The 25,278-nt window shown below is 39.1% G+C and overlaps 1 protein-coding gene across 2 annotated transcripts in view; it reads right to left on the bottom strand.

Annotated features, from left to right (window-relative positions):
- The window catches only part of LOC118428939 (serine/threonine-protein kinase SIK3-like), a 57,551-nt gene extending 35,881 nt beyond the window's left edge, over positions 1 to 21,670 (bottom strand). For both annotated transcript variants that reach the window (XM_035839281.1, XM_035839361.1), the window contains exon 1: positions 21,485 to 21,670. In XM_035839281.1, coding sequence (XP_035695174.1) covers positions 21,485 to 21,634 — 150 coding nt within the window. In that variant the 5' untranslated portion in view covers positions 21,635 to 21,670. The remainder of the gene's footprint in view (positions 1 to 21,484) is intronic.
- Between the last annotated feature and the right edge of the window lie 3,608 nt (positions 21,671 to 25,278).

The raw sequence follows: 25,278 nt of genomic DNA, 5'->3' as shown, positions 1-25,278 counted from the left end.
ACCTACAAACGTGTATATATGAAATGCTGATACAGGGCTTCCCAACAATTACAATGTCATGTAGTTCTATCTTTTAGAATTTAATGTAATTATATTGGATGTGATCTTTTTAACAATTCAAGTACATATTCTGTCATCATCAATTGTTAGTGTTACATCATGAATGATGGAAGCATTTGAATGCACCAGAGATCAGAGAACTCCCAAAGATATTGCTAACTAAATGTCCTCACATGACTTTAGAACCAGCAGACAGCCTGGCCTTTCAGCTATGATGACCTGATTGTTGTCCATTAAGCACTTAGGCCACGTCTCGGGGATAACTTTCCTGGAATTTTTATCCCCCAAGCTATAGCTACATTGTGCGTTGTTTTGTGTCTACGTGTCTATACAACAAACGTGCAGAACATCACTTATAAGAAAAAAAGTGTCGCTTTTCAGGAGCCAAGAGGGATATATACCACAAAGTCTGCATCCAAAGCCTAGAAAATTGTCACAGAGTCAAAATCCTTTTTATGGCTGTATAATGAATGACCAGTGTAATGGCCGAGTGAGTAGAGTGCATTCAGTAGGTCGTGAGTTCAATCCCCGGCCGAGTCATACCAAAGACTTTAAAAATGGTACATGCTGCTTTCTCTGCTAAGCACTCAGCATTCGGGAAAGAGTATGGAAGTTGAACACATGCCACTACCAGTGGACTAGCCCCCTGCTGTAGTGATTGTACAAAGTTGTGTGGCCCAGGGCTACTGAAACGGAGATGGGAGCCACCCTCTGCGCCATCAGGCACGGGATGGAACTTTGACTTTTGAATGAATGACTTGAAATCTTTAACAGTAAACTAAACTCATGATGAGACTAAATTCCTTTATTGCTTCTGTATGAATCAATAGGTTAGGCAGCTCGGAAAACTTTGAATCATAAAGGAAAGTGCTCCATCCCCAAAGGTCTATTTTCCCCGTTTCACCTACTATAATGGAGAGTGTCAATTAAAGGTTATCATATTTCCAACAAATCTTTCAATCATTATCTTTTTAACTGATTTAGTGATTACCACACCAACTGTCTTATTTCATTCTTTTCTCTTCATTCCTTAAATTTAGAGTTGCACAAGAATTATACGTGTTCTGTTGATTATCCTTTCCAACCAAATACCAGAGTCTCACCTTAACAAAGAAGACTATTGTTAGCATTTCTTCTAACAATTATGCAAATTAGGCAGTGGTTTGCATTATTCCTGTCTAATGTAATGATGGTCCCCTTTCTGAGCTGTCCTATTTTGCTCAAAATTTGTTCCATAGTTCACCAGTTAATTTGGTGTATTATGATTGACTCCAATGGGGAAAAAGTCTGCCCACAAGAGACATTAAAACCACCTGTCTGCCCTCCCCCAGATTTTGAAATAGTTCCATCCCATATCAACCGAAATAGCCATAAAAGTCATTAAAGTTGTCCTGTTAAGGGCAGACTGTGTCCCGGGTACCAAACAGTATTTCCCCATTCTGCAGTGCCAAGCTGAACCCATTTGTTTGACTACTTGCCAGAGGCCTTTCTGTTACATAGTTTTGCTCTGTGGCACTTGACATATAACGTTTTCCAAATAATCCCAAGGTTTGAATTAACTTGATGTTAAATGGAAAGTATCTTTTATGTTTTGTCCTGTTAGGCTTTACAGCACAGGTCTACGTTGCTTTAACCAGGAGGATCAAACCCTAAGTAATTAAGAATGTTAAATCAACAACTCATGATTATTGTATATGTTAATGTCACTCATATGTTAACTCTGTAGCATTGTTCACATGGTAAGAATCATATGAACTGCTACTGTCCCCTGGGTAGTGTCAAGGATGGTGGCAAGAAGAGTGATGGATGTTATGTGAAAGGTCCAGAAGTAATCTCTCTATCTTATCTAGTTAACAAGATTGAATTGTCATGAAACACTGTTAACCTGGTTGTCTACCCTTCATCACAGTAATATACATTGTACTTCATACAAAGTTGGAAACACACATTATCATGTGCATTGTGAGGTTCTCCTTTGCATGAATGCATGACACGTCCCTCCTGATGATGCCGACAGCCAAAAGGCTTCCAACAAGATCAATATCAATCAAACACATTGGCTGTAGTTTACTCACTTGAGCTGGCATGTTTAATGCATCATGTATATACACGAGCGCCTCTCTCAAGTACAGGGAGAGAATGACACCCCGGCCGTTTATTCATCAATACATCAGCCTTCGACCTTTGCGCAACAATGGGAACAAGGGGCCGGACCGTCAAGCATACAGCCCAATGACGTCAGAGCGTACCCTGTCCCCAAAGTTTCCACAGCGGGCCGCGGATTCCTTCCAACATGTAGCCGTGTTGCCATGGCGACCATGATGAAGGATGGGGGAAACTCCCATACATCATGGAGTGCCAGTGTGGATGGCACTTAATAAATGAAGCATGAAAAGAGACAAATCACTAAGTTGAAAATGTCAACAATGTGTTGAAGGGTAGGGGGGCTTGGAGAAGTTGTCATCAGTGAATTCCACAGTAAATTTGCATGTTGTTATAGGTTCATCAGGCTGTGATGCATCACATTATGAGAAGTGGGTTGGATGTAAATCTCAAAGTTGTAGCTATATGTGCATGTACATACAATAAATAGAGGTATGTAGTTGTCATATTGGACATTTACACCATCTTGGATAGGCTAAGCATCTGATTGCATTTGTAACAATGGTCACTTTGACAGCTAAATAGTCAAAGACAAACTTTACACAATGGCAAATTTGGAAAATCCAATTAGCCAGTGTTTCAACTGACTTGATTTACTTAGTGTTACTGAATGCACAGTAAAGTATATCATGTCTAATGATGTACATATTACTATAGGTACTAAAGCATGCATTTTTCAAGTCAGAAAAAGATAAAGCAGCAAACACAGAGAGGATATAACGCACAAACATGCAAGGTTTTTTTTCATAAAATCTTTGTTGCATCAATCAAATAAGGCCATGTAATTGATACTACAGAATTTCGAACATGCATGACGTAAGACAATTACTAGGAACGGGGACCATACTGGTTAGCACATAACGTTCAATATCAACAGATATACTGGTATTGTATAACCGCTGCGTAAAGTTTTGACGTAAGAAAGGATAAAATGTTCACCAGCATTGTTGTGAAATATGAAACTTAATAGTCATATCACTGATTGAAAGAGACATATTGAATCTACAACCATAACATATCTTTTGTCTCCAGAGTGGCCTCTGACGCAAAGAGTTGATATCATCGACATATACACTGACTATGTTACACAACGTAGAACTGTATTGCAGGTTCACAATCATTGTGTGCTGAAATTCCATCCGCGAATATCAAAATTTGAATCTTGTTAATCACAGGGCAATGCTATATGCTATATCCACTTTCCAAGGCTAAGGTTACACCTTGGAAAATATGTCTTGTTTTAAGGAAGGGTTGGTACAGGGTAAAGTCTTCTTTTTTTCACTTATCCGACAAAAACGTGGATAAATTCAAAATCCCCCATTACACGCAAACACATTGTATGAGTGCAAGTATATCAATATACTGAAGTACAATATTTACAACAAATTCTTACACAGTTGTGTAGTGTAAAATACATTGTACTTGTATAAGAAAGTTGCAAATATTTCATGTCTCTTCCCAGCGGTCAGTCAACACCATCCACAACCACCAACAAGGCTATAGTGGGTTGGAACTTTTTTTTTTGCCAGATCAGTCGGGGAAACTCGAAACATAGAATTTCTCCCTAGGCCTAAATACTTAGTGTGTTATGCGAAGGGTGGTTCTACCAAACATATAGATACAGATACAGATACTTGGAACTAGATGTTTACATGTGCAGGTGCTGATGACCTATACAGGTTGCAAAGTCACCTGTTTTGGCAACAGGACAGGTGAATGACCGGGAAATAACCTCAGTTCTTTGTAAAAAAAATGTGACTGCATGAACTACATACAACCTTCAACTTCAAATGGACCCACGATACACAGTAACAGTTGGATACACAACAGTTGGACCTGGCACCATAAATGTAAGACTAAGAGGCTGGATGCCAGACTGAAGGGAACCCCATTGACAGGTCCTTTAGGAACAAAGCCATTTATGTTCTAACCTTTCCCCTTTTGAGATAAAACTGGTGTCCTGGCTCAATCTGTACCTGGGTCAGTCATGACTATAAATTTTCACCTGTCACTGATATCTATATAGTGTATCTATATTTTATATATTCATGACTTTGTGCTACTGCCCTCTTTCTTCAAAATCTCCAAACAGATATTGGGGCAATAAACTGTATTCTCAGTAGCCTGTTTAACTTACAGTCTACTGCCCCAGAAAATCCGGCTGCAGCCAGTTGGAAAACAGTATGATTTTCTATTGTAACATCTGCTTGGAGCTACAGCCTAAACTATCACTGCAAAGACTTTAGCTATATATATACATATATATATATATCTACACAAGCATTTACATCAGAGATAAAGGTAGATATGTGTAAATTCTGTATTTTAGAAGGGAGGGGGCAAAAATGAACCAAGCATTCAATACAATTTTGTGATTTGGTTTATGTGTATTATCTAATGGCAGAGTTACATGATTGTGTTTTTTATGTTTTTGGTGCTGTTGTCGTTAGACTTGTGGTAGGAGTGTATTCTTGTACACAGCACAACTTGAAATACTATGGATAGATCTTAATGATATTTGATAGGTGGATAAGTGTCATAAAAATGTGTCAAGTTCAATATACAGCCCCAGATTTCAGACTATTTCTGCCATTTTACATTTATAGAAAGCAGCTTGTGGACTTCTTAAAATCCACTTGCCACATACCCAGGGTGTGTTTGAGGTTTAATTAGCCTCTCACTAACCCATAAAAAACACATATACTGCATCCTTCAACACTAAATACAGCACCACCAACCACTAAATACAGCACAGGAGTCACCGGGGCACAACTGTTTGGCAAGTTTGGGACGCCAAACAGTCTTATTTTTGGCAAGTTCAAGTTTAATATAGACCCTGTTCTTAAAACGTCTTTATCACCAAACCGTTGGGATAAGAAGTTGCTTGAGGATATGATCCTGTTATAAGAAGGTGCACGCTACGGTTTGATCAAACGATAAAACACTTATTTTTTCTAGCAAGGCTAGTTCTGTTTGTTCTGGCAAAGTTTCAACAATAAAGGTATTGACAATGTTACATTTGTATACTCGTTAATGTAAAACAGAGAGGAAGAAATGTTATTATACAATAAAGTAAAATGTATCTTTTTACTATTATATCATGACTTATGGAAGATAATAATGATAAATGATTGTAGTAAAATGGAACATTTTACTTGCCAACGTACATATATTCAATGTTGTATATGTAAAAGAAAAAATACATCTGTCTGTCTATCCATACATCCATCCATCCATCCATTTATATCCCTCCCTCTATCCATCCATCCATCCATCCATCCATCCATCCATCCATTCATATATCCATCCATCCATCCATCCATCAATCAATCCATTCATATATTCGTCCATCCATCCATCCATCCATCCATCCATCCATCCTCCATCTATCCATCCATCCATCCATCCATCCATCCATCCTCCATCCATCCATCCATCCATCCATGCATCCTCCATCCATCCATCCATCCATCCATCCATCCATCCATCCATCCATCCATCCTCCATCCATCCTCCATCCATCCATCCATCCATCCATCCATCCATCCATCCATCCATCCATCCATCCATCCATCCATCCATCCATCCATCCATCCATCCAATAACAGGAAATTAGACTTATCATCAACATGGGACAATCAAGAGTAAACAAACTAAAAGCTTTTACAGTAAACCTGTCTAGACATGCTAAGTTGGGACAATATTACTCCACAACATTCTTGATTTTACAGCCGTCAGAAAGTTTTCTAAAGAAATATCAACACCCATTACTTTTTTCTTTGCTAAAAAAAACTGTTCTTAAACCTAACCAATGAAATGCCTTGCAGAATAATAATCATTCATATTGTTGATAGACATTTTCCCAGTACAGACTAACTTGAGTAGGATTTAATTAGAATAGATTAGAAATGTCTTTTTGGACAAAACAAAGAGCTTCGGCTTAACCCGATAACAAATACAAATTTGGTACGAAATGTAAACTTTCTGTATTGACATCATCCTACATGGTGAGCCTTTAATCCCTGTAACGCATGGGGGTCAATGAACTTGCAGGAACAAAATAAACACAGAGATGGCAAATTATTAACAACCTGTTCACAATAACATCCCTGAGGGCCTGGGTTACTTTGGTAACAACATCAGCCTTCAGCCATTTCAGCTCCAAGAAAAAAAAGTTTTTAAAAAAGTGCTGCTGCAATACCATTGAAAGGCGCCAGTAGGCCTATAATTAACCTTGACTATGTCTTTCCACAACCAACTACCCCAGTATCCAATATCATTACAGTCCATCACTATATTGTAGGTTTTTGAGCAAGTTATGCTGAACCATGTATGCATTAGCATTAACACACACACACATGCACACACACACACACACACACACCAGCACCCCCAGCCTACACACACACACACATACGCACACACAAATGTCCCACAAATTTAAACATAAATCTTCCAAAATCCTTCCCTTTCTTAATGCTTAAACTCTTTATTTTACATAAAATATTTTGTCTGTTATGTCACCGCCAGTAAACCCTGTTTTCCCAGAAAGGCCCTCATACTCACAAGAAATGCTAATGGAGTATTCCATAATGCAGACTGCCAAAATGCTATGCACAGATCCATAATCTTATAACCTTTGTATCGTAACTACCAGCAAAGTCTTTTGAACTACAAAAGAAGCAGGATAGAGAGGGTATACAGACGTTAACCCATGTCGTGGCTGATCATTAAGTCTAGTTCAACTGGGGCTTTGTATTGGAAGGTCAATCTGATATTCTGGTAGGCCCACAATGTCACTAGAGAGATATTGTATGGTGCACACTGTAGGCCATGAATTACTGATCACGCTTTTCATGATTTTTCTTGAAAATATTTAATTAATTCAAAACCTACTACAGATATATCATAATATAACATTTTGAATATGATCATTTTCATACAAGGGTGAATCAAATTACATGTCAAACAATAATCTTTGAATATTATTTTCGACACAAAAAAACCTTCTGCTTAACATTGATATATATATTAGATTCCATTGAATCATCAACATTTAAGATAAAGTAGCTATAATTTCAATACAACGAGTTTATCGATTTCAATCACATGTTCAGTAATTGATTTTTCAAACACACGGACAGACAGACACACACACACTCCCCAAAACATGACCTTCTTGGCAAATGTAATAAAATTGCAGTGAGCATATGCATGCAGGGACAGACCAGCCAATAACTGCATCCTGTGTATATAATGTACATCCTGCTTCATGTAATTAGCCCAATACAAATGCCTCCCTCCACCCACACAATTTCACGTGTACATACACACAAATACTCTTTCTGCTAGAAATAGAATTCATCCCTATAATTACTAGAAAGGTTGATTAAACTGATTTTAGGCAGGAGAGATATATATCTTGCCATAGCTGCTCCAAATACCCAGCTGAAAAATGTAACTCCCACAAGACAATCAGTGACTGCAGGTAGAAATTGACCTGCAATTCCAAGTTAAAAAAATTGCAGGTAAATGGATCTAGGCTTGCATTGCAGTAAATCTTACATGGTTAGTAGACAGTTAATGTGTCTTGCTGTCACTATTATGTAATCGCATGAAGTTGGGGACCATTTGAATACAGTGCCCTTGGCCTTGGTGGGGGGGGGCATGCACAAACACACTTGTCGATATCGTAAGTGTTGGGGTGACCTACACCTAGTGTGCCAAGTTGAAAACACTGGAGCGATAACACAGAAGCATCACACTACCTATCAAAATCCAATTACTCGTACACTTTGTCTCAAGCATTTGATGTTTTGTGTTCAACCTGCTGTACCTTAACCTTTCCCAGGAATGTTGGGAACAGTAAAGTCAAAGGTCAAGGAGGCCCTACACAACAAAAGGTCCCATTAGTTAAGCCAGCAAAGGTTATGTAACAAATGAAAACAGTCCTAACCTGTCGGACAACACACTGATTGCCTTAAGGCCTATAACGAGGTCACATTACCATACCACCGTCTTCAAATGATCAAAATGCTGCTGAGTGATTGTGAAAACTGAATGTAAGAATAATTTGCATACAAATACAGCTCTTCTTACGCTTTACTTAGTATCAAAGAAATATAGACTGAAAGACTTGTGTGAACATATCAAATGTTTGATGGAAACTGGAAAAATTCAAATTACAAAACATAGGATAATTGACAGTCATAACAACAAAACTGGGTCATGGACCCTTGCCTCCAGCAATTACAGATCCTTGCTTCAAGGACATACTTGTATGTGATACAATTTAGTATATACCGATCATAAATCTCATACTATATCAATTTGCAGGCAAGCACCATATTGTCATGCAGAGGGTATCATAAGTTGGTGTTCTTGAAGTCACAGATCTGTCTCCCATTTTGAAGGACAAAATATCATTTATGTTGACAACTGTCACAAGCTTAAACACGTTAATTCCCACATTATGCCCCCCCCCCTTACCCACATATCAGAGATGCATGAATGTACTTTACATAACCAACAGAAGGCATATATCCAAGGTCGTGCAGCTGTGTTTTGAAACATTGTCCCTAAAAGTTCAAGGTCATTCATAACATTCATTTACATATCAAAGTATACAGGCCCTGAGTGATATTAAAGGACACATTTCTTGGCATCAATTCTTTTTTCTAGGCATGTTGCACACCATTTCAATGTATTTTTCTGTAAGGTAACATGAAGCTTATACTTGCGTCAACATGACATCAACAAAAGTTCTAACATTGTTAGTTTTCTGATATTGTCTGATTGTCTTATACTAAATACATCTGTGCAATATACACAACAGCTTCTGACCTGAGTGGTATTCAAGTTGAGAATTTAATTCTTTGAAATATGACAGCCAACGACAGAAACTCAAGCCTTAGGACAATAGCTACCTGTGTGTGCGGGTGTGTCAATAAATGAGCTAATGGCCATGTCAAAAAGATGATAAAATGTTAGCACCTACATTATGTATAGTCTATAGAGGTACCCTGACAGCAAGGTCTCAGCAAGGGTCATTTCGTATTCGACATGAGTGTGCAATAAGGCTGATGCATGCTATACAAGTCTCTTCAGTTTCACGATAAAAGTCCTCAGCACCTGTGTGACGGGAACCTCAAAGGGATGCCATTTGGTCTCCCTCTGATGTTCCTGTAGCACAGGTGTTGACGACTGTGCAACAGGAACCTAACAACACTTGTGGAAATCAAGCCTATATTCTGGAGAGTATCAGAGCAGAGAAACATGGGCCAAATTCATCTAATTTCTTGGCTGTTAGGATCTGTCTGCTATTTGTTTTGTTTCAATGTTTTTAATTTAGGGCATTCAGTTGAATTTCTCCATTCTTGGCATTAGAAAAACAATGCTAAATGGGAAAATAAACGCTAAATGAAAATAGAGCCTGGAAACCAAGTTTATGTTACGATATATTGACTATCCCCAACCAATCAATCTTTCAAAAAGATTCTACAAGCAACAACTTTGTGGAAAAAAAACTGTTTACAACAAAGATAGACGAGAAAGTTATTACCACAAAAATATTCAGTATTTTCATAATCATAGTAAAGGTTGTACACCATAGCCACCCCCAATAACATTAACTTTTGGATCAGCCCTTATAAACAGCTGACTGGGATCACAGGGGCACATATAAACACTGTCTGGGCTCTTTAATAAGCATTTTCTGATCAATCTTCCTCAAATTGCATTGTGGGCACAAAAAATGGTTCAAACCTTGACCACCAGCACTTTGTACAAATAGAAATCTGACGAGTATAAGTTCATGCAATTCATAATTTGTCCTCACAGCGGACCATATTATGATGATGACAGATTCAGTATGGGACCAAATTACATTTACAATCAGGCATTTTGTATTTTTCAGGAAGAGACAAACAAACATTTATAGACAACAGTCATGTACATACTGCTAGACCTTATCACTATCAGATCAAACTGAATACACGTTTAAAACATATTGTGTAAATACATGTTATTTAGATCTACTTGGCAAAAATGTTTCTCTTTAAAAAGGGTCTCATCAAGTATGATTTCTGGCAATTTAGAGGAAATGAAAAGGGTAAAAAAAAAAATCCTTCAGAACATTGATTCTAAAATGGGTTTTAAAACAATCTCTTGATCTTTGCTATCCCACAATCTCTCCCTTTAACCTTGGGATTTCTTGAGGTCAAACCTTAAATGACCTAATAAACTGGTCACCAATAGTTGTGCAGCTATAGGGCCTTGATCTATTTTTCAACTAAAAGTTGTCTTCACCTCCTTTGCATATCAATTCATAGTTAGTAGGGTATGAAACCTGTTCTTCAATAGATCTGCTCAGTGTCACTGACAAAAGGTGGTTGCTGCCTGAAACATCTGTTTCCAAAAATCAGATCCAGTTGCTTTTTGGTGTACCTTTATTAGTATGTCGTGTGGAAGTCAATGAGATAATAACTAATGCATTTATGAATTGATTGGTATACTTAAAGCTATGGTAGCCCATAGTGACATGGCGAGTTGAATAAAAGACCTATGTTGGTATCAGGGAATGATAACTTCCCTGCACAGAAGGATCCTCTTTGAAGACTGAAATTAAAAAAAGGATGAGAGAATAAAGAATTACAGTAATGCTATGCATGCCCAAACTAGATATGATTTAAATGCAAGGCAGTATTAGGTTGAGACGGATGTTTGGAACCATGTGTGTTTGCAGAAAATATTTTCGAATTGCAGAAGAAAATTTTGACAATCTGCAATATTGCAGAACACTGGAAAAATGTATTTCGACCACTGGACATTCATCACTCTTCAAGTAACTATCCGTTTTTACCTAATTGTAGAGATTGAATCATATTTGAATATTGTTTATCTGTATGACTAACCTTCATAAACGTAACCTTGACATACATTTAAACAATGAATGAGAATACTTGAGGCCACATTGCTTGAATGATGCAAAATGTTTTAGAGCTTAACCCTCTTTTGCCGAGGTCTACATAGGGGATATCATAACCCCCCGCAAACACTCGAAACTGTCTGTCAACATTTGGGGCTAACAAACATGCCTTTCCTACACATGTACTGTAGCAACCCTGAAGTCGTGGGGAAGTATGTAGGTTAGCGTGCAAGCAAACAGATGTCATGCGTCACAAGAAACCATGTTTGATGAAGATTCTAGGTTACCAGTATGCCAGGGCACCAAAAATGCAGGGCGACATAATAGATACGGAATTATGATAGCCTATTTGTGCGTACCATCCAAGGGAGAATATCTGTAATCATAACAATGTCTGTTATGAGAATATTCATTTAAAAGTCTGTAACCACATATTGGGACTAAAAACCATAAAACTATGGGACAGCTGTTGCAGTTTTTAGAAATATGTTTTTATGTTTTGTTCTGACATGTAATTGTCACTATTCAAAGATAAACATAGCTTCAAAAACTACTTTTATGTAACTATTTTATGTTTGTCTTTCAAGGATGAATTCTATACAATAGAATATTTTCAAGAATTATGTAAATGACCACTCATTTGCACAATTACGATTTCATTTTGTACATTTTGGTCAAAGCTACCTAAATCTCAAAAATGATGAAAATTTGTTGTTCCTTTCTTGAGTTATCCTCTTTAGAATTTTTTTCCCCTGCAATTGCAACGCTGGCCGCTAGGGCTACACCAATTTAATTGTTTGGTTCACGGATTCGCTCACTCCTATTTTTTGGGGAAAAAAATAAAGATAAAAATTACCACTCAGCAAATTTTCACCATTAATGAAACCATTCACCAACTTTCTGGTGTAGCAAATTGACCTTTACATTATAAGCTCCTTAAAGTGTGGGAACAGGTGCTGTTACTGTACAATAATAGTGTTTTTGTACTTTTTTCAAGCTGAAAACTTCTTTTCTTTATGTTTTGGATTAGCCGTTACCTTTACCCCAACCATTTTACAATTTTTATTTTTATTTTTATTTTGCCCTGTCGCTCCATGTTTTGTATGAAAAAATCCGTGAACCAAGCAATTAAATTGGTGTGGCCTAGAGAGGCCAAACGTATGTCACTTCTTCCCGAGCACAAGAGCTATCTCAATTATTGTGACTATAGCTTGTTCAGAACACCAGATATCTAAACATGACATTCTGCTGCAGTACCAAGGAAGCTGCCAGGGTGCCCAAAGTCATTTCCAACATTTGTTACACCCCATCAACGCACCAAGCAGGCAACCAATCCATCCAGCCGTTTTTTTAATAACCTTATTGACAGACACACACACACACACAAATGCTAAGGAAAATATAATCTTCGTGAAATATTCTATTGAAGTAATAATAATTTGTTGTACATGGAACACCTGCTATCAGTAGGCTTCTGTAAAAAGGTTATTACAGGTCATTGCAGCCAGTACTGTAAATGCAGAAATGTTCGCGGTGGTTTAATGTTAGCGGTTTTCGCGGTGACCACTTCCCCGCCAATTCAAAACCACCGCGAACATTTTTCGATGGCAGTAAGAGACTACAGTGCATGGTGCTACCGCGAACTCAAAACCCAGCGAAAAGTCCTTTTTCCTGCTACCGCAAAATTAAACCCCCGCGAACTTAAATGCTTTTACAGTAACAGTTAATGTTCCCTAACATATTTTCCATATTATATTTTCTGTCCACAACTGTAATCATTAGTAATCTACACACTGTGTGACCGTATCCGGTACATATTGTTTATAGAAAATGCTTTAAATCTATAATATGTGTTATGCTGTGTTTCTGTGTTTACGTGAAGTATGGATGTGAAGGATGTAACAGAATTGTATAATGCAAATGTGGCATGGAGGTCTTTTCGTTAGAGTTTTTGACTTCCAAGTGATAAGATTCTGGGCTAGTACAACCCCTAACTGGCCCTTATGTACCATTACTACCATGCATGCAGAATAAAAGTTGCATAACTTAAATGTGTTTGGATTCATACAACATAGATTGAACATGTATGTTAAGCACATACATAACATAACATACCAACTGACCCAGTTTACAGTAATTGCTATCATGACCTGCTGAGTTGCTTCTTTATATGGACGCCTGAACTTAAAAGTATCACGAATCATAATCCTTCATTACTCATCTGGCATGTCAAGAATATGAATATATTGGGATGTCCTTATGAATATGATACTGTAATTCCTGATTTTTTCAATATACTGTCATGTTCACGGTTTTCACGGTGATGACTGTAAAGGAACTTACCATTACTGATAACAAATAATTCACAGACTTTTTTTATGTGCACTTGCAGCGACAGTGAACATTTAGTTCCGAGAACAAGTTAAATTTTCTCACACCGTGAAAGTTTGGTACCGAGAAGACAAAGTGAATTACAGTATATATTCACAGGGTCAAATTAATATCATAAATGTTTTGACACTTTTTTTCAGGGCTCAAACAACACCCACATTTCACATAGGTTAGTGCAGACCTGTAGAATTACAATTGTGTAGGTATTTCTGAATTTTGTAGACCCTGTAGACTGTAGTGGCACAAAACTGCCCTGAATTCTTCACACAAGCATCTTGTTATAAAGCAGAATATAATTACCTAATTACCTAATCGCTTTTATGAGTCCACCCCCCCCCCCTCCCCCAAAAAAGACTTAAGATCAGCTTTTTTTCCCTACGGTCGGTTGGGTAACTGGAAACAAAATATTGATTTTCCCAGGCCTAAGCACAACAGGGCACTGCCTGGTGTGATAGAAGATGCCCAGTAAGGCCAGGAAAGCCTTACAGATGGACCTAACCAAGGACTGGCAGCAGGGGACAGTCGCCAAAAAACACCATCAAACACATTCGGGCTTTCCATCACCCTGTATGTAGTCTCTTTAAAAGGTCTGAAATGAGGTTTTGACACCTTCACGTAGGAATAATTAGGTTGGAGAACGTTTGTATGGCACCTGTGCTAGTGAATGTGCTAGTATGGGGAGCTGCAAATGTTGGATGAGGGTTAGCCAATCAGACAAATGTTAGGATTAGGGTTAGCCAATCAGACAACTGTTAAGATTAGGGTTAGCCAATCAGACAACTGCGAAATAGATCTGGTTAGCTGAGGCCAAGCTATATCAACTTCTTGTTTCTGATGTGTGGCACTGAGTACTTGAATCAACCCTAAAAATATTACTTTTTTGACACATTTGAAGAAAGTCCTCTCCCTAGAATACATTTTTTCCATAGGTATGAAAATTTGAATTTCCATTCCAAGCCTGATATGCTTTTGTTATAGCATTTGGGTCCATTTTTCTTCATATATTTCCTCCACAAATACAAGAACCAAGAAATGGAAATTGATATGACCAATTTTTCCCCATCAAAAGTTTCTTTGCGAAATGAATCATTAAAAAAGTTGTAAAAGCACATAAGTGCAAAAAGCCTTGACGCTTGGCATGACATTTCTGTATGTTTCTGAACACCCTCATAATGTCATATTTCAATCTTACACCTTAGGGTAAATGTTAAAAGGTTTACAGTAGTGAGCTACTCATTATCCCGACAACACGACAACCTTTCACTGTTTTAGTGGCGGTGTGGTTTAGCGAATAGTTTGAGCTACTTGATACAGTCATACTTCCTAACCTACTCAATCAGATACAGAGTTCATACTGGTAAGTCAGATTTCTAGTTACAGCCAAATCTTCCCAAGAAGACCACTCAGGGGGCAGATAAAAGCTGCTCTACATGTCTGCATGCTTCAAAGCCATCTTCATTAGTACTTAAAGTCTCAGTGATTATGAATTGAAAAAAAAATGTAGGGCCACAGGGAGATATTTGGTGTTAACATTGTGTCTGTTAATAATATGCTGACCTTTCAGAACAACATTAGATAATATGGCTTCAGGGCTCGAAATACTGTGTGCATGTGCACTCAGGTGCACCCAAAATTGGAACTGTGCACCCAATTTTTTCCAGTGGGTGCACAGGGTGCACCCAAATATTTTCTGAGGTTTATGTATGGAAAGATATCAAGTATACTATTATGCAACATATTCTGGACATCTAAGTGTTAGAAAGATAATAAAAATGTCTGTCATGTTACTTGTTTAAGAATTTGATAGCTTGTAACTATGTTTTGTTATTAAGTTTTTTTGACATTCTACTTAAATTTAAGTGGTGCTTAAAATGTTTTGGTGCACCCAATTTTTTAAGCTGGGCGCACCAGTGCACCTATTCCCAAAAATGAATTTCGAGCCCTGGGCTTGTAATTTCTTTACAAATTTAATGGCAGTGCACATCAGGAAACAATTGATTCACTAGCTAAAGTTACTTTTGGGCACAGAGGATAACAGTACCAAACTTGAAAGCTACTGTCACATGTTATTTATCACCTCTTTCAAGAGCTTAAAAGCTTTTGTGTGTAATGTAGGTGGTCTAGGAAACATAATAACTTACTAAGTGTATACTACATGTATGTATAGCTTGTACAATCCAGCTTACATTTGCAACATGGAAATTTGTATCATTGGTCCATGGGAACCACTGTCAAGAGGTGTAAGGCTGGAGTAAGCAGTTGTTTGGCCATGTGACACACCACAACAACCTAGCCAATGATTCTACAGAGAACTATGGAAGGAGGGTGATGTTGGGAGGCCAACATTGCAGATTAGACATCCCTAAACCTGCTCTCTATCTAGCCTGGTATCCAGCCGTGATATAGCTCCCGAGTCTCTTCTCTCCTCTTCGCGGCTGGATACCAGGCTACTCTCTATCTTCATGTCTACCTTGAACCCCCTAACCACCTGGACGTCAAGGGACTAGGTAGGCATAGAGAAAACAAAGTACAAAGTAACATCAGTATCACACAGGTGGTTGGAGCATGACTCACAAGGTGAAGGTCAGGTAGTCATAAAGTCCTGTTTGCGACACATTTCTGCCTGCGCACACAACAGCGTGCCCAGAAACACTGCAACAAATGGGCATAACACGCAATGTTTTGCTAACTCAGTCTCTAACTCAGGGGCCTGGGGGCCTATTGTACAACTTCCTTGCACCCTAGAGCTGAGGAGTTGGCCTATGAAGACACTGGAAACAGTCTGGCATCCAGGCTACACACACCCTCCCTCAATTATCTATATAAAAACAGAAAGATATTCAATGTTCCAAGGTCTTGGTCCATATAAGACCGAAGTTTGCACATTGGTCAAAAGTCAAGGCTGTTGACCCCCCCTTCGGTCAGTGACCGCCCCCCTGGCAACATATTAACTGTCCGCTGTTCTTGTTTGCCTGCTATATCGTAAAATACTGAGCGCTCGACAACTAACTCCGTCAAGAGGACTCGTATCTATACGCCCTTTGACCTAGTGCGTGAGTTTTTCTGGCCGATTGCGAGGACACGGTTTGGCCAGACGTTGCTTCGTGATCGATACACGGAATCTCATGCAGTGCTTGTGGTTCTGAAATACCACACTAGGGACATCTGTTTCTTGCCAACATCCCAGTTGACATGTGTGATGAAGTCCAGTTACTCTAGGGACAGAACTGTTACCTGTGCCACTTACACTTACTGGCTGGATGGTGAACCGAAACTATTCATGAAATCGTCACATCAAGTAGAGCGATCAAAAGTCAAGGTCAAGGCATTTCTTTTGTCCAAGCACACATCTCTACACCAACTTTGTGAATGTAATATTACACTCTTAGTCTTATCACCAGAAAGCCTTCGGGATTAGCTATTAATTTGTGAAATAGAGAGATCAACCTTTTATCTTGACAAAATACAAATCAGTCCCCAGTAAAAGTAACAGCAGATGCACCGTAGATAAATCAAGTATTCTCTTAGCCCTAAGGAAGGTCTGGAGTTTTACCAGGCTCCCTTACCGCGTCGTCTTTCAAAGTCGCCGCGGCACTGTCGACTTATCGCTCAGCGTTCGGCAGCAGCTATGCCAACCTCATAAAACTGTAAAGTGTGAATAAAGCTGTGGATTTATGACGCTATATTGTCGCCCACTGTATACAGTCTGTGTCTATATACAGAGTGATGGTCGGGAGATAGCTGCGGCCAAGAGTCAGCTGTCCAGTTTACACAAACGCGTTCTTGTCTGATGAGACATCGGGGGTCACCGCGGGGTGACAATATATCGTACAGCCCACACAATCTCTGGGCAACTACATGTAGTCATGGACATACAACTGCGCTCCGTCTTAGATATACCGTCACAAGGCCTATAGACTGAGTAAGTGTCTGGGGTACATCATACGTGTAGATCTTCAAGAACTAAGACAGTTACAGTATATTACTCCTATAAGTATAATATCTGTGTGGTTTTTTTTTTCATCTTGAACTTTAAAAAATTGCTGAAGGTAAATTCGCAACAATTTGGAGAAAAGAGGTATTGATATTATATCATTTTACCTTGCTGTGTACAATTTTTCATCGTGTTTGTATAGTATGGAGCAACAGTTGCAGCACAGTTAAAATCAAACCATACTTGACCACATATTGTTCAGAATCATTAAAATGTCATTACCAACCTCAATTTCAAACTACAATATGTAGTTTGGACAGTAACAGTCTCTAGACTTTTAAGTTCAACAGCAGCAATACAGCAGGTACCTTTGACTGACACTGGTAAGTTCTGACCATATGCAGTATTATACATGCAAATGTACCTGTGCTGATGCAAAAAAAAGCATAGCTAGATTTTGGCAAGGCAAACTTTCTAATCACTGGACACAAGAGTAAATGCCAAGAAAGAAACTTCATACTCATAGTCTGTACAGAGCAAAGGTCTGGAGAGATGTTCTGACTGACAGTAACAAATGACAACACTAAAGCACAGGCTTGATTGGCCTGTTCCTTGTCAAGCTGTGATTGATTCATCCTTGACTGGACATCTGTTTGTTATCATTTGCCATCAGAGTGCAGAAAAGGTGGGATGTGAGGTGAAAGGTATCTAGGCCAGGTTGAAGAGTAAGACTGCTTGCAGACAAATTACTCTGACATAATAGACATGTTGGAAGGGACACAAAAGATGGGTCAAAGATGTAGATTCAAGTGACTGTAAATTGTTGGTGACGTTGTCTTGAGGGGATGAACCATTTTAATCATGGGGGAGTTTGAATTGAATGAAAACTATATATATATATCAGTATATGCCAGCATCTTGGAGGAAAGGTAAAAAATTTTACCCTCACCTTTTGGTGTACATGTCAGTGCCCACGTCCAAAAGGTATGCTTTTTCATTGGTTAATACCAAAATACTATTCAATATCAGGCAAAGCAATAAACATCAAAATTCTCATCCAAAAAGTTAACAAAGCACTGAACTAAATTCAGACGCATTTCATATGCATTATTATAGGCATTCATTAGAACCATGGATTCCGGTCAACGACCTGTTTTCCATTGAACTGGAAATGCAGAGGAAAATGCATATTGGCCAGTGGCCTTGCTAACACAGCCAACAATCATCCTACCACATTAAGTAAGCCATTAATATTTAATGAGACTAAATGAACCCTAATGAACCCGGCTAAGAACCTACCAAGCTTTTATCCTTCTTCAAATTAGATAGCTTGTTCCAAGACCAAGAGGAGTCTGTCACATACATTTTATACCTTCATATATGTTGGGTAGGTTTCTAGAAGACAACAGTACATGTACACGTAGCATAGATTACTGTATGTCTATCTATTTTTATGAGGACTTTGGTGATAGAAGGAGAAAGGAGGTTGTCGCAGCGTTTTAAGTGCAAGGTTGAAACAATTCTGTTATACACTAATAATAGATGGGCATACATGTCTTTGCACTGTCAGAGAATTTGTCATTATCACTACCAAAACAAGTAATAAAAAAAAAAGCCGCAAACATGTTAAAATGTACAGTACAGCTGTCTTGTTACCTACTTGGTGGGAGTTGCTGATTCGGAATGTCAAGCGTTCATAACCAACAAACAAATTTTTTTCTTATGTGTGATTTTACACAAGTATCTTTTCCTTGGTACCTTCAATCATGTCTTAAGGGCATTAGATAAGTTTCATATTCATGAGACTTACTTAAAGAAAATGAACAACATTTTTTAAAAACTTTACTAATCTTTTTTCCTGACGCAGCACAAACAATTTCTAAAAAAAAAGAAAACTAAGAACTAAAAAAGCATGCATGAAACAAATACGCTTCTCAGATTGATCAATGGGAGGCATTTACCAATATAAATATGAATCAAATAATCTAACTATGTTTTCCCCAGGTATGGAAAACATTGTTTTGCTCATGCGATCTCTTTTTTTCCAGCAGTTATTGTAAATATGAGCATGTTTTTTTTTCTTTACTCACACACAATGCGATTAGGGCAAGCTTGATGGTATACTATAATCGTGTTGATATCCTGGTGTAAGAAAATAGTAGATGTAGGGTTAGGGCAGGCCTAATGGTATAGTATCATGTCCCAGCAACTCAATAAATAGCTACGGGGAAACGTACAATGACAATGTTGCCTTTTCAGTTTGTAATGTAAAGTGCTTTTTATCTTCCTCTGCTTTCAAAGGCAAACCCAACTTCATTTCTTTAGTCACCAATTTGCAAAACAACGCAGCACTTTAATCCTACCACACATCCGGCGGATGACTTGGTTGCCTAGAACAACTTCATTCCCAACCGACTAGTAACCACTCGTCAATCACTCTATACCTACCATACCTAGAATGAAAACCTTTCTCATCATTGGTTGACATCTTGTATTTGGTCCTAATCAGATTATCTTGCTGTTACAACTCCAACATGTCCCTCACACAATATTTGAAGACGGAATAAGGATACAGAGAACAAACTCTTTGAAACCCCATCCCATGAGGAAATGCAGCAAATGCGTATCCAATAAATCATATCCCCCTGTTGTACGTACCCACTCATATACGTCCATTGTCAATGCTTTACCTCACCTGAGTGGCCATAACTATGGTTAAGCAAACAGGTAATTATAAGAGTGTGTTTTTCGTGTGCCACGCTGCCCAGACGGCGAGTGGGCATGGTCGGCAATGATGGCTGGCAACATCGCCTGCACACCCCCCCCCCTCGCTGTTTATTTAACTTCTGCACAAACACCTGTCAAGGTCCTGTAGCACACTATGTACAGCAACAAAGCAGACCCATACTCCACTATTATTTCAGTCTGACAGAAAATTCATTAATCAATTTGATATGCTGAAGTGCTAAGTCAAGTCTGCATGCACGCGGCCACGTTCGCATACGCCATAACAAGTGAGATGCGAAGCATTCCTTAAACAATATCATCATGCATATGTTTGGAGGCTGCCTTTAGAATGAAATGATTTACCCCCTGTTGGTGTGACATACACGGCATTTGGGCGACCCACCAGACCAGTATTTGGTGACATACAGATAGACTTGTTTGGAATAACAAACCACGAGGAATTATCCCCCTTTGCTACCTTAAACCAGTAACTCCAATAGCACCGACTTGATCCGATTACCCAAACCCATACAGCCACCAATAAAAACAAATAACAACGGAAGGCAGGAGTGAAACAAATTATACAGATTTGTATCTTGTTTAGCATAAAGATAGTGTGTGTTGTGCTTGTAGGACATACATGTTTATCAAATTTGACGTCTTGTTGTAAGGAAAAAGGCTGAATCATGAAGGTCCTGTGCAGGTTTTACCTCAGAAGGTTGAGTGAAATTTGTTTTGAACAAGTTGGCGTCAGCAGTGGCGTCATGAATGTCAATGCAGCCTACACCATGTAAAAAACCATCCCTCCGTACAAAAAATGCACGGACGCATAAAACCTCGCTATACCTCCCCTTGTGCGTGATGTATCGCCATATGGCAGACCCTGTCGACAGTTAGCAGGTCCTTCATCGTGTGTTTAACTTAGCGGAAAATTATCGTACGACAGCGAGATGTGAAAATAGCAGGTTCTGCTCTCAATATTTTGGAGACAGTTCCGCGTTCGGCCTTCGCGGTTACCTCTCAACTAACACCGCCTCTGGAAGCAAAATGTGGGCGGAACCGCTGGGTTTGCAGTGCCTTGTCGTAGACCTGTGACATTCTCACGGTGTCCCCGAGACTCATTCGTAAGCAGGGTCATCCCTGAGCTAGAATTTTCTGTCGATCTGAGAGCTGCAAGCAGTTGGAAACTTCACCTCGCCACGGGAAAACTGCACACACATACACACAGGATCTCTCTCTCCGCTGATCGATCGGGCGCTAACCGATGATCCCTCCCTCCTTACCTTAGTTTTGGTGATGATATGGCTGGCCAGCTTCACCACGGCGAAGTTGCCTTTGCCGATAGTCCTCTCGATCTCGTAGTAGCCGACTTGCAGCTTGTTGGGGCCGCGAGGGCCTCCAGCGGCAGCACCGCGCTGACGACAAGCCGCCATTTTGATTTCCTCCGTCTCCGCGCGCGTGCGCACTGCACCGTGGGGTGAGCAAGGGGTCACGCCCAAGACGTGTACAAGATGCAAGATGATGCAAGATGTCTTTATTGGTTTGTCTTCTTAAGTAACATCGAAAAAAATATCAACAGTAAATATACGTACTAAAATAGCTTGTGGTGACATTAAATTTTCTTTTATACCTGTTCAAGTTGTTTTGAGATGCAAGATGCGAGATGATACAAGATGACAATATCAACTTTAGAAGAGATAATATCAGCAAGGATGTTAAAAATCACTTTAACCTCCTTGATATCAGTAAACTAGCGCGTTAAAGATTGTAAACTTTACAACTTTCATGCAGGTTGGAGTTTTCTTCGATGCCAGATATTAATTTGTCTTGAAGACAAATTAGAATTCAATTTTCTGAAAAAAGATAATTACCCCAAGAGTCATCTAAACGTTAACGTTACCACTGAAAAATCACGACCATAGCAGGTCCAGAACTCAAAATATCAAAACCCGTAAGTTCCGTTGCAGTACCGTAGCAAGCCGCTATGGGCTTATCAAGACCATCCCAAATCAAATACATCATTGCAGTCCATCATTGCCAGGCCTTCTCTGGTTTAATTAAGGGCGTCATATAACGTTATATAACGCTAATAACGGCTTAATAGGCTGTTCGTCCACACACACACATACACACACACACACACACATACATACACACAAACGCTACCACTGAAAACACTGAAAAACACCTTCTTGGCGAAGGTTTTGTTCCGCAACGGCAACTCATTTGCCGTACGTTTCACTCAATTTATTCCCATGATTTTATCTCTTACGACACCTGTGATTTTTGTAAAAAAAATCAGTCTAAATCTTAAATCCAACTAGGTAAAGGCAAATCGGCTCACGAGCCAACCCTAGTCCGCATCGTTGCACAATTCTGCATGCAGGAAACAAGCAGACTGAAATTGTCACGACGCATTGACGTTTGGTCGGTTTTGTGCGTCATCACAATTACGTTCTGCTTGAGTGACAGCGCCCACATTATCTGTGGTTAGGATCTAGGGAGGCGGTCGATAATCCCACTTTGTGCTTCAGGCTACGGGGAAAGAAAGAAGTCTATTCATTCAGCTGTTAACATGTTCGTCCTGTTTTGTAGAGTGGTGTGTGTTGTAGGCGTTAGACGTATAATATGGCCATGGACCGTGTTTTGATTTCAGCCCATCGATATGACTTTCATATGGAAACTTCACAAATTCATTTAAACCTTTTTGTATGGTTCATCATTTCATAAGCAGGACAACCCCGTCAGTTTATCTGTGATGGATTGAGGAAAAGTTAGAATTTGTTGAACGTAACGGACTAGATATTTAAGCGTTCAAATTGCTGTTCACGCCAAGAAAGACCGATTTGCGCGGTCGGAACTGAGGTAACCCCTAGCGGCAAAAGTAAATACTGCACCCAGCAGTTCACAGCAGTCGAACTTTACAAATTTCTTGTTCGATCCGAAAAGAACATAATATGTACAAATAGTTTGATAAAGAAATGAAACTTATGATATGATGAAGGATATTTGTATATGAAAGTGATATGTACATTGCTACAGAGAAAACAGAAGGAAGGTTAAATAACAAGTGGTTTTGGATAAAAGTAACCATGGAGGTTAAAGAAAGAGCGTAGGCAGTCTAACCCCACAACCTGACCGATTGGGAACATAAAGATGATTAATAGAATACGAAATACGTATACGAAACGGATGTTTGATTTTTGAGTTAGGTCTTGACTGTTACGCAGGGATTTTTTATCATCAACTACGTACTAGTATACGAAACGGATGTATGTTTATTTCTCACAAGCTATTTTGTGCGTTTTGTTTAATTTTGTCATTAAAAAAATCTCAGGAGTTTTGTATATGTCTGTTTTGTATGCCTCCGTCAAAACGAGGTAAAAAGTCCAAACGTACTACAATTAATAAAATAAAACGCAGCGGTTTGTCGGGCTTGCCGCCACTCTTTCATGGGTCAAACCGTCAATTGCCATTGTCTCGTTGGTCAAAATAATTGTGATTGAAATTCAGGACTGGGAGAGGTGAGAAGGGGCGTTGCACTTGACAAGTGTAACTGGCCTATTCAAGTGGAATTCAATGACACGTGACATGATGTGTATCCAACCAAAGCAAGCTGTCGCATTGAATTAAAGCCAATGCCACATCCTGTGGTCAGACACAAAGGTCACAGGATTAGTATTCATCATGACAGTCTAGACTAGTTGCCGAAAGACACATTGAAGTCTACACCAGAGTGAGTAATGACATAGTTCAGACACATACCCATCAAGCTTTCGGACCAGTGCGCCCCAGAAGCGTTTAATATAATGGACGTTAATATTCGTCAATGAGACTTCTACATAACGCTATAAAGAAACACATATAACTCGATGGAATTGCACTGAAAGCCTTGAAATACACTGCATTAAAGTCTAGTGTTGAGATAACGTTAACGGTTTAAAAAGTAACAACGGAGAAATAATGAGATTTGAATTTTCCAACTTGTTGTGTGCATCACATGTACATACAACAGAGGGTGGGCGTTTATACTAGTGTGCTAATACTGGTGATGGGAGATCTAGAGTTTGCTTTGGCCTACCCGTTGATTAAATGAAACAGTTTTGTTATTCTAGACGGTACGTTTAAACCATGACAGCATTGAAGAATGGGTTTCACGGTCACAAATTGGCGCATGCGGCATTGAGACTTTTGATGTAGCCAAAATTTTATGATGCTTAATTACTACGGGTATGACTATATAGTAATCTTTGAAGCAGGCGTTATTCGATAAAAAAACTCTTGTTTTTTTTTTTAGTTACCTGTCAGTCTGTTACAAGCGTCATAACAGAAACAGGTTAATGTTATAGAAAAAAATGTCTTGATGTTTTCCTTCGAACACCTGATTGGGATTAGAACAGTCTCACTCCCTACAAAACACAGCCCAACGTCAAGAAAGCAGTGTCTACAGCTTTAGAATACCATAGCAATTACGTTTTCTCTCATAGGTTCATCATAGGTCATAGGTTTCCGCCCAGTTTTACGTAATATCCCTCGAGGGTAAGACCTGGTGGAACAAAAGGGTGTCCGGTGTCAGTCTTCTACCGACTCCACCAACCCTTAGGGCAGGTTATTGCCCCCAGTTCTCGTTATACATTACGTCACCAAAACGACAGTGCCACGTGTGTGCTATCACTACCTATTGTTTGAAATAACCATGGCTAGCCCAACAATTGTAGAGTTACAGTTGATGCGAAGGCTAACGTTGTTTTTTGAGTGCGAAAAAATGGTTCTATAAACTTTTTTCACAATTTTTCTTCCCTTCATGCTTAATGTTAAAGAGCAAATTGCACTGTCATCAATAATCATATGCAGACCCGTGTTGTCAGCCGTTGCAATTGAGTCATCAAGATTATTCCAAGTTGGCTGTCAGGAAAATAAAGTTAAAGTTGCCCATATATCTGTAACAGATGCGTAGGGAGGCGCCCATCTCCATTTCTTTAGCCCTTGGGCCACACGTTTGTGCAAGCCACTACTACAGGGGGCTAGTTGCCCATATATAGGGCTAGTCCGCTGGTCCTTATTGGTGCTGAGTAGG

The sequence above is a fragment of the Branchiostoma floridae genome, chromosome 1 (assembly GCF_000003815.2).
Source record: "Branchiostoma floridae strain S238N-H82 chromosome 1, Bfl_VNyyK, whole genome shotgun sequence".
In the NCBI taxonomy this organism is placed as follows: Eukaryota; Metazoa; Chordata; class Leptocardii; order Amphioxiformes; family Branchiostomatidae; genus Branchiostoma; species Branchiostoma floridae.
The sequence above is the reverse complement of the archived record's forward strand: the minus strand, read 5'-3'. Positions and strand labels throughout refer to the sequence as shown.